The sequence below is a fragment of the Zalophus californianus genome, chromosome 14 (assembly GCF_009762305.2).
Source record: "Zalophus californianus isolate mZalCal1 chromosome 14, mZalCal1.pri.v2, whole genome shotgun sequence".
Lineage (NCBI taxonomy): Eukaryota > Metazoa > Chordata > Mammalia > Carnivora > Otariidae > Zalophus > Zalophus californianus.
Genome location: NC_045608.1, coordinates 31246060 through 31259957, shown reverse-complemented (window position 1 = coordinate 31259957; position 13898 = coordinate 31246060). Strand labels below are relative to the sequence as shown.

Here is a 13898-nt window from a genome sequence, read left to right as displayed (position 1 = left end):
CACCTTCCCCAGAAACATTTTTAAAGTCCAATTCTGAGCATGTCCACATGTTCCACACCACTCCTCTTTGCTGTTCTGACTTGCTCCCACTGTGAACAACTAAGAGTCCATCCTGGGGCAGCTGGGTGAGTGCAAGTCAGTCGGCAAGAGACAGAGAAGTGGTGAGGGCACTGGCATGGTGGCAAGGCCTTTTGCGATTTGCTCCCAGCAGCTGTTGGTGATCCTCTGCCCATGCATGCCCACCACAGGCAGATGCACCCAATTTCTCACTGCTTGAAATCTAATCTTCATTAGGCTTAGTTCCCGGCCCAGAGGAATCACAAAGACACTCAGAAGGTGCCAGGGGACTTGGAGGTCAGATCTCCTCACAGAGAGGATGTAGGTGTAGACTCCTCCTTGGCTTGCCCTGTCATGTCTATTCCCTCGACTAAACACTTTCTGCCTGGCTGGGGGATCATGATGGTCTGTGATCTCTAAAGCTATTGCCAGAAACCTGCTTGTTTGTATTGTCTGATCCAGTTACCAGTCTCTGACACTCACTAAACTAGGCCTTTTCTAGTTCTACATCCTGACCAGTGACTCTTAACCAGGTCCTGGTTGGAACAAGGTCACTTCCAGAACTCCTGCTGCTCCTTCACTGCTGCTTTGCTCCAAGGGTGGTACTGAAGGCTGCCAGAATCGTCTCAGAAACTGGTCTGGGTGATTAAAGAATAATTCCTTAATTCTAACTTGGATGAATGTGGAGCGGATGGAGCCAGCAACCACGACAGCAAACAGAAGCCGGGAGGCCGGCTGTGTGTGCGTATTGTCTGTCTGGCCCTGCTGGCAGGGCCTGAGGGAAGAGGGAGGCAAGGATGTAATTTCATTTTACACAGTGGAGATACACAATACTGATGCTGTAGACAAAGGGCTTGAGAGAGATTTGGGAAGCACCAGCACCCTGATTTTTTCTGAAAAACAGGGAGGACGTGAGGTCTTCCTCCAAAGGGAAGCAGGGGAAAGATGAAATCTGGAGAACCCTAGCAGAGTTTTCTTTTGCAGACCTGTCTATTGGTATTACTATTACAGAAAGAACAAACTTCACTATGGGTAGGTGTGTGTGTGTGTGAGAGAGAGAAGAATCCATGGAAAAATATTTTTTCTTTTTCCTTCCCCAAAACAAAGGGAAGCATCCTGAAGATAATACGTTTGCATTTTTTTTTTACTTATTTTAATACCACTATAATCTAAGACCATACAAATATTTCAAAACTTATCCTATAAACTATGGCCACTGTACTGGTCTTTCCCGAAAAACAGTAAGTAATCCGCTGTTTCATTTCCTGCTAAACAAATTAATTTCAATCCTAACTTTATTAATCGAAAGATGGAAGAGATGAAACAACAATTGGGGCAACATGGTTAGTAAACTAGGTCAGACAGGGCTTGCATTCTGAACATGGAGTCAAGATGTATGAAACGGGCTGTCGTGGGACTCACCTCGGAGTCAGAGCTGTCCAGTTCAGCCAGAGTTGGAGCTTTGAGGAGCTTCTTCCGTTGCACAGGCACCTGCTGTGCAGCACTCAATCCATTTTCTTTCATTTGTGATGTTAAACCTCCATTCACCATCGATGATTCCACAATGTTCTTTGGAGATTCATGGGTAGTTACATCTGGTAAAAGAAAGGCAAAAGTTTACCTTTTCTAAGCTAAGAAAAGTAATCAGTAGACCAAATGCACTTTCCCAAGTACCTCCACTTGGTAGCACAAACCACAAGCCAGCTGACATCGCACTTCCATGTCACACAAATACAACACAGGGGCCTGATATAGTAACGCCTATGTATGTAAAACATTTTTGATAGATATTAACTGTCAGATTAAAGGAAACCTTTAAATAAATAGTAACAGATTCACATTTATACATTAGAACTTAGAGCTGGAAGGAATCCTATAGATAACTGACTATAACTTCTTAATCTTGCAGAGAGAGAACCCAGAGAAGCTAGTTTTAGTTTATTGTCTCCAAAGAGCTAGTGATAGATGGACCAAAGTGGTGGCATACACAGAGCCATAGCAGGCAGATGGCTTTAAGATTTGAAAATGGTTTAATTTGAAAATCAAAATAGTGAACAATCTATATTCATATAAACATGAACACAAAGAATCTGGGATACATTCCTTCAGATAAGCTGATGTAGATTATTCAGAGCTCAAATCTGGGTGGGAAGGTAATACAACAGATCAGAGAAATACAGCAGCAGAGTACAGTGTATACAGAGCACGGAGTACGGGTATGTGTGAGCACAGAGCGCAGAGCACCAGGTCTGCAGACTACACAGCACAGACCATAGGGTGTGAAGGATACAGATACAGTACATAGTACAGAGTATATTTTTGTAAAATGAAAGACTTTATTTTTTTTTAGGTAAGGTTTTTTTTTTTTTTAAAGATTTTTATTTATTTAACAGAGAGAGACACAGCGAGAGAGGGAACACAAGCAGGGGGTAGTGGGAGAGGGAGAAGCAGGCTTCCCGCGGAGCAGGGAGCCCGATGTGGGGCTCGAACCCAAGACCCTGGGATCATGACCTGAGCCGAAGGCAGACACCCAACGACTGAGCCACCCAGGAGCCCCAAGACTTTATTTTGAATATGCATATTATTCATTCAGTTTTCCATTGTGCATAGCTATGTATGGAAGTATACACGGAAAAATACATTAGAAATACCTAAGGATGGAAGTATACAGGCAAAGAAGACATTCAATATATACCCATGAACAGGCTTAGAAGCATCACAGGACAGCATCCATTAGAAAAGAATGAAAACCATGCAAAAAATCTATCCAAACCATGGCAGGCAAATGCAATCAGTACAAGTTATAGTTTCTTGTATAGGGCAAAAGTATACATGTTCTTTGAATTAAAAACATAATATAAATAAATATGGCGCGGCTTTTACGTCCAAGCCAAAAATCATCTATAGAAGTAACAAGTGTGGATGCCGCATGTGCCAATAAAACATTAAAGGCCACAGTATATAGTGTGGAGTATGTAGTACAGAGGAGAGTACAGAATATATAGTAGTCCAGAGTCCACAGAGCACAGAGTGTATGCTGTACAGGGTACAGAGCGCAGACTAGAGCACAGAGTGCGGATCGGAGAACACACAGAGTATACACTGTGGAGTACAGGGTATGCACAGCATGGAGTATGTACAGTGGACAGAGCATGGAGTATACAGTATCCAGAGTACAGGGCACAGCGCACACAGAGCAGTGTACAGACTACATATAGAGTACAGTGCCTCAATTGTTGTTTCATCTCTTCCCATCTTTCGAATAGGGTGTGCAGTACACCTGACCTCTTGTTTCATGATCTGTGAAATGGGCTTACAATAGACATGTGCTCCTTTTGAAGAGTAAGTTACCAACTGCATATAAAATACCTCCTCAATACGACAACGCACAATAAATGCTGGCGATTATTAACACTGATTTTTATCTCCATGTGTCAGTAAATTAAGGCTCAGGTGACTCAGGCAGGTACACAGCTAGTGTGTGGTACAGCTGATACTTGATTCCTTGTTAGTACTGATTCTAAAGGCCACCTTTTTTGCCCCGTACCCTGTACTCACTCTTCCAATGCAAGTGGAACCAATTTTTTTCAGTATTTCAAATGATGTGTTAAACACAAAGTTTAATAACTACTAAATTATAGCATTTAAAAGTGAAAAAAATAAAAGTGAAAAAAAAGCAGTCACTGCATAATTTAATTTACAGACAAACAACATGAAACTGATCTTTGCACATGGAATAGTCTGTGAAACTCCTGCGGTTGAAGGTAAAGGGTACACTAAGCATGAAAGTGAAATAAGACATGATTAAAGCTCCTTTAGGAGGGAAAGCACTGTAACTGCAGTTATTGTAAAAATATAGCAGTTTCCCTCGCAACATACAATTTTTATATGCTTGAAGTGTAAGGGGTGGATTTCCAGGAAACATTCAGGGAATAAGCGTGTTCTAGTATAGCCTTTCTTGACATTATTAAAAGAATCATGTAAATTTAATTATAAATGATAGGTATCTAGTTTAATATTTACAATTTTTGCTAATTTTAGAGATCAAGAAGGTCAGAGCACATGTCCCTGTGAATGAGAAGAAAGGGTTTGAGTAAGCAAGGAAGGAGAGAGGAAAGGAAGACAAGACAGATCTGTCTATCGTTTATTTAACATAAAATTTTTATTTTTTTAAAAGATTTTATTTATTTATTTGACAGAGAGAGAGACAGCGAGAGAGGGAACACAAGCAGGGGGAGTAGGAGAGGGAGAAGCAGGCCCCCTGCCGAGCAGAGACCCCAATGCGGAGCTGGATCCCAGGACCCTGGGACCATGACCTGAGCCGAAGGCAGACGCTTGATGACTGAGCCACCCAGGCGCCCCTAACATAAAATTTTTAACAGAAAACTTGACAAGACATGCGTTAATTTTCTTATTACCTTTCCAGATGTTAAGTAGCTATAACAAAAACATAACTGGGGGAGGGGCTGCGCTGAGGGGGACTAAAGGGCAAAAGCAGCAAGTTTTTACACAAAATTAAAGGTTAAAATCTTTAAATAAATCTTTCCTAAGGGGATGTAGAGACACTTAACGGAATAATTGAGAAGTTTTCCAGAAAGCAAAGGAGGAAATGATTAGGCTAACTGATTAATTCCTATTCAAGAAAAAAAGGAGTGTTCAAATACAGTCTTGAAGCATATCTTAAAAGATCTTATTCTATAACTTAATTTATTTTATACACTTCCTACAGAATTGCTCATGTTGTTGTAGTAGCTAGGCTTTTAAGAGAAAGCAAGAAGTTAAAACACACACATCCTTGTCTCCTCTTAGCTGCCCAGATCCCAATCGAGGCGCCCACACGGCAGGTATTGTGAGAAGAGAAGCTGTCAGCTTTCCGCGGTGGGTCTCACATCTCCATTCCTCCAAGTCAAAGCTTCCCTAAGGGTGAGACCACTACTAGTGCATGGAGGAACATTGAAAATTTTAATGGTTATATATTTATTTTGATGCTTCAGAAAACATATATCAGATACATGGCTTTATGGATGTTTTTCCTAAAGAAATTTTAAAAGTCATTGATGGTATATTAAAATAATTCAAAAAATACTGGTGGTACTTAAAGTCTGGCAAAAATCTGACCTGAAGTTTAGGGGAAAACTGTTGAGTGACTGTGGATGCCATGAGTTCATTTCATTCTCAATGCAGGAGATTTGAGAAATGACCTAATAGCTCTCTTCTTGTCTGAACACTACTATGAGGTTGATAACTGTAATTTGAGCTCATTGACTGAAACTGAGTTCACTGACTGAAATAATAACCTCATACTGAATTCAAAGCTTTGAGATAAATGGAATTAATTAAAAAAATTACATAACAGGCTTCTCCACATATAAGACTAAATACTGTGTGTGATTTTACCTCATACTATATATTTGTAAAAGACCCAGTGGAACATATTTTTAAGCAAAATTTTTAAGTAGTTTGATTACTAAGAACTTTCTGTTCCAATGAAGAAATCCTTATTATTACGTCAATGTATCAAGTGAGAAAACCAAGGAATTGAATAAGACTTTGTACTTCTATATAAGACAGAATTTCTTGAGGAAAAAAACTGGTGATATTTACAAATAAGCAAAAATACTTAAGATGCTAGATATGGCTTTAGAAGTCACATACCTCAGGTTCAGAATCTAAAATGCATAACCATGATATTAAATACTTTATGTAATAACTTTATATATGTTAGATTCACCCAACTGCTGGCTTATTTGGTTGGAGGAAATATGACTCTGATACTGATTACATATTTATTATTTGCATTGCAAAAATAAATTACACTTACCTTAATTAATGTTGAATGGATTATTAAGATTTTCCACTAAGCATTAATATTTCTAAGACATACCTAAGCAGCAGAATATACTTCATTATGTCTTATTCTATACTTAAGTCTAGAGGCATTATCTATACTACGTATTTAAATATTCACTCCTTAGTGGGTTAATTTCCCAACTTAGAGAAGAACTGTATTCCAATCTTTGCATTTAGGTTAAAAGAATGGATCAGTTTTTTCCATTTATTATTTGGGACATTTTAATTAATTAGTCAAAATGGAACAATGAAAACATAAAAGTAGCTAGCACAAGAAATTGAGAATGAAGCATGTGGAAATCATGAAGTGCACTTAAAGTAGCAAATGATAAGCAGTTGAAAGCAAATATAATTTTTTGCTACTCTTTTACATCATGGAGGTGAAGAGATTTCGCCCCAAATTGGAAGCCACCATATAATCTATAAGAACACGAAATACACTTATATATAACATGTGTGTGGGCATGCAAACTGTCCAGATCAGCCACCTGTGCTTAATTTATGTTAGCCAATAGTCAATGTGTTTAGATAGCCAGCCACTCCCTTATAGTCCAACTGATGGAAACATCTCCAGAAAAAGAGACACAGTCTCTATAATATATACTGCCAACTTTTGGAGAATATCAGTAACAAATATGTATCAAAACACTTCTGAGTTTATTTTCCAGACCATTTTTATAAGGTTTTTCTTCTTCTCTTTTACAACATTTACTCTGCAAATGGTTAATAAAATAAAAATTTTCAAATGAATAAAGAAAATAGAAAAAGCTCTTCAGTGGTCAGTCAAAAGTGGTAAGTGAAGATTGTAAAATATTTATCTGAGTTTTTTAAAAGCACAAATGACAATGATGTCTGAGACCCACAAATATAAACAGAAATTTAAAAACAGTTGGGAACTAGTTTAGCAATTGGAAGGTGCTCAGTAAATATTCATAAGCAGAATAGGATACAAGAACTCTTTGGCTCTTTAAATATGAATTTGTATATAAATAAGCTATGCCAACAATTCCAGAAAGAAAACTCTGGAAGAAAATATTAGTGCCAACATCTTATCTCATTTACATTCAAAACAATAGTTTCCAGGGGCACGTGGGTGACTCAGTCGGTAAGCGACTGCCTTTGGCTCAGGTCATGATCCCAAGGTCCTGGGATTGAGCCCCATATAGAGCCCACATCCGGCTCCCTGCTCAGCTAGGGGAGCCTGCTTCTCCCTCTCCCTCTACCCCTCCCCCTGCTCTTGCCTGCGCTCTCTCTTGCTCAAATAAATAAATAAAATCTTTAAAAAACAAACAAAAAAAACAGCTTCCAAAATGAAAAATTCTAACTTGCAAAATATTTTATTTGGATTAAGTTGGCTTTGAAAGTTCACTCATATATAAAAACTCAATTTAAAAAGGGGCTGATATTAGAGATCAAATTTAGTCATTGATGGTTATCTGTTTCACTACTAATCCCTGTCTACTTAACAGCAGGGACCTAAACTTGTACTACAAATCCAGAACACATTAATTATACAGTTGATCCTTGAACAAGGCCAGGCAGGGGTTAGGGTACAGACTTCCACCCCAGTCAAATTAACAAATTCAGCCTACTGTTGACTGGAAACTTTACTGATAATATAAACGGTCAACTGACACATATCTTGTATGTTATGTGTATCATAAATATTTATGTGTGTGTGCACATGTATATATATATACACACTATTCTAACAATAAAGCTAGAGAAAAGAAAAAAATTTTAAAGAAAATATTAAAATCATAATGAAGAGAAAATGCATTTACAGTCCTATATGCAGATTTACTGAAAAAAAAAATCTGTGTAGAGGCAGGTCAGGCCAAGCTGGAGGCAGCAGTGAGCCTGGTAGCATGATGGTGATATTGTGCAGCCTGGGGCCTTGGCAGAGGCAGCTGCCCAGCGGGCAGGCAGCCACAATGGCCTGGGGATACTGTACAGCTGCCCCACCTGCCTGTAAGTATGGCCACACATGAGTAGGAGGTGAGGAGTCCATGCTTGGTAGGGGGTGGTCCCAGGCCTGCAGCAGCCTGCACAGGCCCTGAGCCCCATGCACAGAGGACTAGGGAGCAGGAGTGATGGGTGTGTGGGCTCCCTGTGCAGCACCATCCTGTTCTCTGGGCACATTCCTTGCTTCAGCTCAGCATCCTGTCCACGAACCCTGGGGGTAGACCCTGACCATCCTGTCAGCAATAGGAGGCAACCTGCAGCCCTGTTCAGTCTTGGTTCCCTGGGGGCTGCTGAAACCTCAGCAGGCTTCCCTGGGCCTTCATGGGTCCTCGGAGGGCAGCAGGTTAGTTGCCTTCCTTTTGGTCCAATGAAGACTGGGGTGGACAGTTGTAAATAAATGTGTAGCTTTTGCTGTGAACTCTTAAATTAAAAAAATATTCCTATAAGTAGACCTGAGCAGTTCAAACCCAGGTTGTTCAGGGTCAACTGTATTTTACAACCAAAGCCATTAGAACATATCTGTATTTTTATACTCCCAAACAGCACTCAGAATCATTCATGACCAGGCTGCATCCAGAGGGAGCAGTGGGACACCAAAGACAGCTCTTGCTTATCAACTGAGGAGCGGTGGTCCTCTGAAGCAGCTGACAGCTTTGAGTCTAATTACTTAAATAGCTAAATGCTTAGAGAATAAGAAGTATCAAAACTTTGTTTCTTGAAATTTTTTTCTATTCTCTTAAGGCAAAGTTCTGTTTTAGATTTTGACATCATTGCTTTAGAAGAGTGTGGGTGAGGGGTTCCTGGGTGGCCCAGTAGATCAAGCCTCTGCCTTCAGCTCAGGTTATGATCCCAGGGTCCTGGGATGGAGCCCCTGCCTTAGGCTCCCTGCTCAGTGGGGAGCTTGCTTCTCCCTCTGCCCCTCCCCCTGCTTATGATTTCTCTCTCTCTCTCTCAAATAAATAAAGTCTTAAAAAAAAAAAAAAGAGGAAGAAGAAGAGTGTGGGTGAGAGACAGTGACCGTAAGGATGGGCAGTCAAATTCCATAACCACAGGGATGGCATGATGGTTCTTCTATAATCCTTCGTAGGCAACAGATTTATTTTAATTTTTTTTAAGTATATGGTTTTCAAATAAGCAGAATGTTTTATCTTACTGACCACAGCTTAGAAGAAGCCTTTCAATTTTCTTCTTTGACATGTTTGGACAAGCAGATGAATGAAATGTTTTCACAGAAACCACAAAACCCATGTCAGGTGTGAAAGCGCTTTTTTTTTTTTTTTACCTGACAAGTCAAAACTGTAAGACATGCTAAGTGGCCGCATTGCTGAAAAAAGAAAACAAACAACAAAAAGAAAATAATTCAGCTGTTAGGAATATACACGGAGGACAAAAAAGGGAGGAGGATTCAAGAAGACCTATGATGGCACATTTCAGACGTTAAGGCAGAAGGCAGCGAATAAAAATCCGAAATACAACAAAACCATGAGTCTTAGTTTCAATTATATCACTAAGACTTGAAATGGAGTAACAATAAAAGAAAAAAACTAACTTTTTAAAGAACATGTTAAGAATGAAAGCATGATAAAGATACAAAACATTTTAAAGAAACATAGTATAGGATTTTGGCTTAAATATAACATGATTTTAGGGTACAAAATTTTTTAAATTTAAGAATAAATGTGTTCTTAAGTAATTTATTTCAGGATGAAAATCTGACCAAAATCTCTCCCTAAGGTGAAACACTTCATAAAAAATCTCCCTTAGGAACTAGCATCACAATGCATCACTATACTGCCTCTTGCAGGCAATGTAACCTAGCAGTTGAAGAGAGGCCCCAGGAGCCAGAATGTCTGAGTTTAAATCTCAGCTCTGCCACTTACTAGCAGTGTGGTTCTGGGAAGGGTACTTAACCTCTCTGTGCTTCGGTTACTTAATCTGTAAAATGGGAAGAATGGTACTTATCTCATGAGATTGTTAGTGAAGATTACATGACCCGACCAAAAAAAGGTGCTTGCACATAGCAAACAGTGCTTCACACATAATAAAAGCTCACTAAATATGATTTAAGAATAAAGTTATTTATTTCCTATTGAAATAATGTGTCTTAAAATTTTTATTACATATGCTTAAAACCACTGAATTGTGTACTTTATATGGATGAATTTTATGGTAGATAAATTATGCCTCAATAAAGCTATTTTTAAAAAAAAGCTTACTACAAAGATTTGATTAATTTGAGTATTCATGACAGTGAGAATTAACTATTTTCACTGCAGCCCAAAACTCTTACCAGTACCTTCTATCCTATGATCTAGGTTGAGGGAGGACAAGCACCTTTATGGTCAGAAGAGGACAGAACCTCAGATCTATAGTGGGGGTGGAAGTATAGGCATAATGCGCAGAATGTCTCCCTTGTTCATGTCTTCCAGGTAGATTTCCAGGTAGAGTTCTAACACTTAAATTTAATAGAATGTAAGTATCTCTCAATATGTTTTCTGGCAGATGTTTTTAAAGATTTAATTTATACTTACAATCCAAAGTCTCAACACAGTATTAAAAAAAAATGATGTGAAGGTAGAGCATTCAGTTAGATCCCAAATACAACTAGGCAAGATGCTGGAATCATATATAGATGTTTTTAAAAGCACTTATGTCAAAAAAGGAGATGTGTATCTTAAACTGGGCAAATATAGCAACTATTAGTTGACAATCATACTGTTTGATGACTAGGAAGTAATATTTTAAGTATATCATTCTAGTAAATAAATTAGGATGTAACTTTTAAGTGTTTTACTATGTTTTAGTTACCTCACAGAAAAGTAGTTAAGGAATTTTATACTGATCAGAATAATCATCCACTCACAATTCAAAAACTCCTATATTTCTTGTAGAAACACTTTTCTAGATATGTCTCCTCAGGCAAGGGAAACAAAAGCAAAAACAAACTAATGGGACTACACCAAATAAAAAGCTTTTGCACAGTGAAGGAAACCATCAACAAAACTAAAAGGCAACCTACTGAATGGGAGAAGATATTTGCAAATGATATAAACAGTAAGGGATTAATATCCAAAATATATAAAAAAACTTATGTAACTCAACACCGAAAACCCCAAATAATACAATTAAAAATGGGCAGAGGACATGAATAGACATTTCTCCAAGGAAGACCTCCAGATGGTCAACAGACACATGAAAAGATGCTCACCATCACTCATGATCAGGGAAATGCAAATCAAACCCACAATGAGATATCACCTCACACCTCACAGAATGGCAAAAAACAAAAATATAAGAAACAACAAGTGTTGGCAAGGATGTGGAGAAAAAGGAACCCTTGTGCACTGGTGGTGGCAATGTAAACTGTTGCAGCTACGGTGGACAACTGTATGGAGGTTCCTCGAAAAATCAAAAACAGAATTACCATATGATCTAGTAATTCTACTACTGGGTATTTATCCAAAGAAAATGAAAACACTAATTCAAAAAGATATATGCACCTCTATGTTTATTGCAGCATTATTTACAACTGCCAAGAAATGGAAGCAGCTCAAGTGTCCATCAATTGATGAATGGATAAAGAAGATGTGGAATGGATAAAGAAGACGTAAAGAAGGTGTGTGTGTGTGTGTGTGTGTGTGTGTGTGTGTGTGTGTGTGTGTGTGTGTGTGTGTGTATACACACACATCCACACAATGGAGTATTATTCAGCCATAAAAAAGAATGAAATCTTGCCATTTGCAACAACATGGATGGATCTAAAGGATATGATGCTAAGTGAAATGTGTTGGTTAGAAAGACAAATACCATATGATTTCACTCATATTTGGAATTTAAGAAACTAAACAAAGGAAAAAGAGACAAAGAAAAAAAGACCCTGGTGGTTACCAGAGGGCGGGGGGTGGGGGGATGGTGAAACAGGTGAAGGGGACTAAGAGGACATTTGTCCTAATGAGCACTGAGAAGTGTATAAAATTGCTGAATCATTATATTGTACACCTGAAACTAATATAACACTATGTGTTAACTTTACTTGAATAAAAAAACCCCACCTATTTAAAAAAGCCTGCATTTCTGTAAAAGGCATCCGAATCAGCAAAGAAGTCAAACTCTCATCCTTCGCAGATGACATGACACTCTATGTGGAAAACCCAAAAGACTCCACCCCAAAACTGCTAGAACTCATACAGGAATTCAGCAAAGCCACAGGATATAAAACCAATGCACAGTAATCAGTTGCATTTCTACACACTAGCAACGAGACAGAAGAAAGAGAAATTAAGGCTCCCGTTTACAATTGTGCCAAAACCCATAAGATACCTAGGAATAAACCTCGCCAAAGAGGCAAAGGATATGTACTCAAAAAACTATAGAAAACTTATGAAAGAAATTGAAGAAGACACAAAGAAATGGAAAAACGTTCCATGCTCATGGACTGGAAGAACAAATACTGTTAAAATGTCTATTCTACCTAGAGCAATCTATACATTCAGTGCACTCCCTATCAACTTTTTTCACAGAGATGGAACAAATAATCCTAAAATTTGTATGGAGCCAGAAAAGCCCAAATAGCCAAGGGAATGTTGAAAAAGAAAACCAAGGCCAGTGGCATCACAATTCCAACTTCAAGCTCTGTTACAAAGCTGTGATCACCAAGACAGTATGGTACTGGCACAAAAACAGACACATAGATCCATGGAACAGAACAGAGAGCCCAGATATGGACCCTCAACTCTATGGTCAGCTAATCTTTGACAAAGCAGGAAAGAATATCCAATGGAAAAAAGACAGTCTCTTCAACAAATGGTGTTGGGAAAATTGGACAACCACATGCAGAAGAATGAAACTGGACCATTTCCTTACACCACACACAAAAATAAATTCAAGATGGATGAAAAACCTAAATGTGAGACAGGAATCCATCAAAATCCTAGAGGAGAACATAGGCAATAACCTCTTCTACATCGGCCACAGCAACTTCTTTCAAAACACGTCTCCAAAGGCAAGGGAGACAAAAGCAAAAATGAACTATTGGGGAAAAAAAAATGAACTATTGGGACTTCATCAGGATAAAACCTTTTGCACAGCAAAGGAAACAGTTGACAAAACCAAAATACAACCAACAGAATGGGAGAAGATATTTGCAAATGTCTTATCAGATAGAGGGCCAGTATCCAAAATCTATAAAGAATTTATCAAACTCAACACCCAAAGAACAAATAATCCAATCAGGATGGGTGCCTGGGTGGCTCAGTTGGTTAAACGCCTGCCTTTGGCTAGGGTCCTGATCTCAGTGTCCTGGGATCAAGCCCCACCTCGGGCTCCCTGTCTGCTTCTCCCTCTTCCTCTGCCCCTCCACCCTGCTCATGCGCAGGCGCTCTCTCTCTCAAATATATTTTTTAAAAATAATCCAATCAGGAAATGGGCAGAAGACATGAACAGACGTTTCTCCGAAGAAGACATACAAATGGACAATAGACACATGAAAAAGTGCTCAGCATCACTCGGCATCAGGGAAATACAAATCAAAACCACAGTGAGATACCACCTCACACTGGTCAGAATGGCTAAAGTTAACAACACAGAAAACAACAGATGTTGTCAAGGATGTGGAGAAAGGGGAACACTTTAGCATTGTTGGTGGGGATGCAAACTGGTGCAGCCACTCTGGAAAACAGTATGGAAGTTCCTCAAAAAATTAAAAAACAGAACTACCCTATGACCCAGCAATTGCACTATTTACCCCAAAGGTACAAATGTAGTGATCCGAAGGGGCACCTGTACCCCATGTTTATAGCAGCAATGTCCACAATAGCCAAACTATGGAAAGAGCCCATATGTCCACTGACAGATGAATGGATAAAGAAGATGTGGTACATATATACAATGGAATACTACTTAGCCATCAAAAAAATTAAATCTTGCCATTTGCAATGATGTGGATGGAACTAGAGGGTATTATGCTGAGTGAAATAAGTCAATCAGCGAAAGACAATTATCATATGATCTCACTCATACGTGGAATT

General features: G+C 38.8%; 1 protein-coding gene across 6 annotated transcripts in view; it reads right to left on the bottom strand.

Annotated features, from left to right (window-relative positions):
* Positions 1-13898, bottom strand: part of SPIRE1 (spire type actin nucleation factor 1) — a 211802-nt gene that overhangs the window by 24500 nt on the left and 173404 nt on the right. For all 6 annotated transcript variants that reach the window (XM_027576299.1, XM_027576300.1, XM_027576303.1 and 3 more), the window contains one exon: positions 1480-1652. In XM_027576299.1, coding sequence (XP_027432100.1) covers positions 1480-1652 — 173 coding nt within the window. The remainder of the gene's footprint in view (positions 1-1479; positions 1653-13898) is intronic.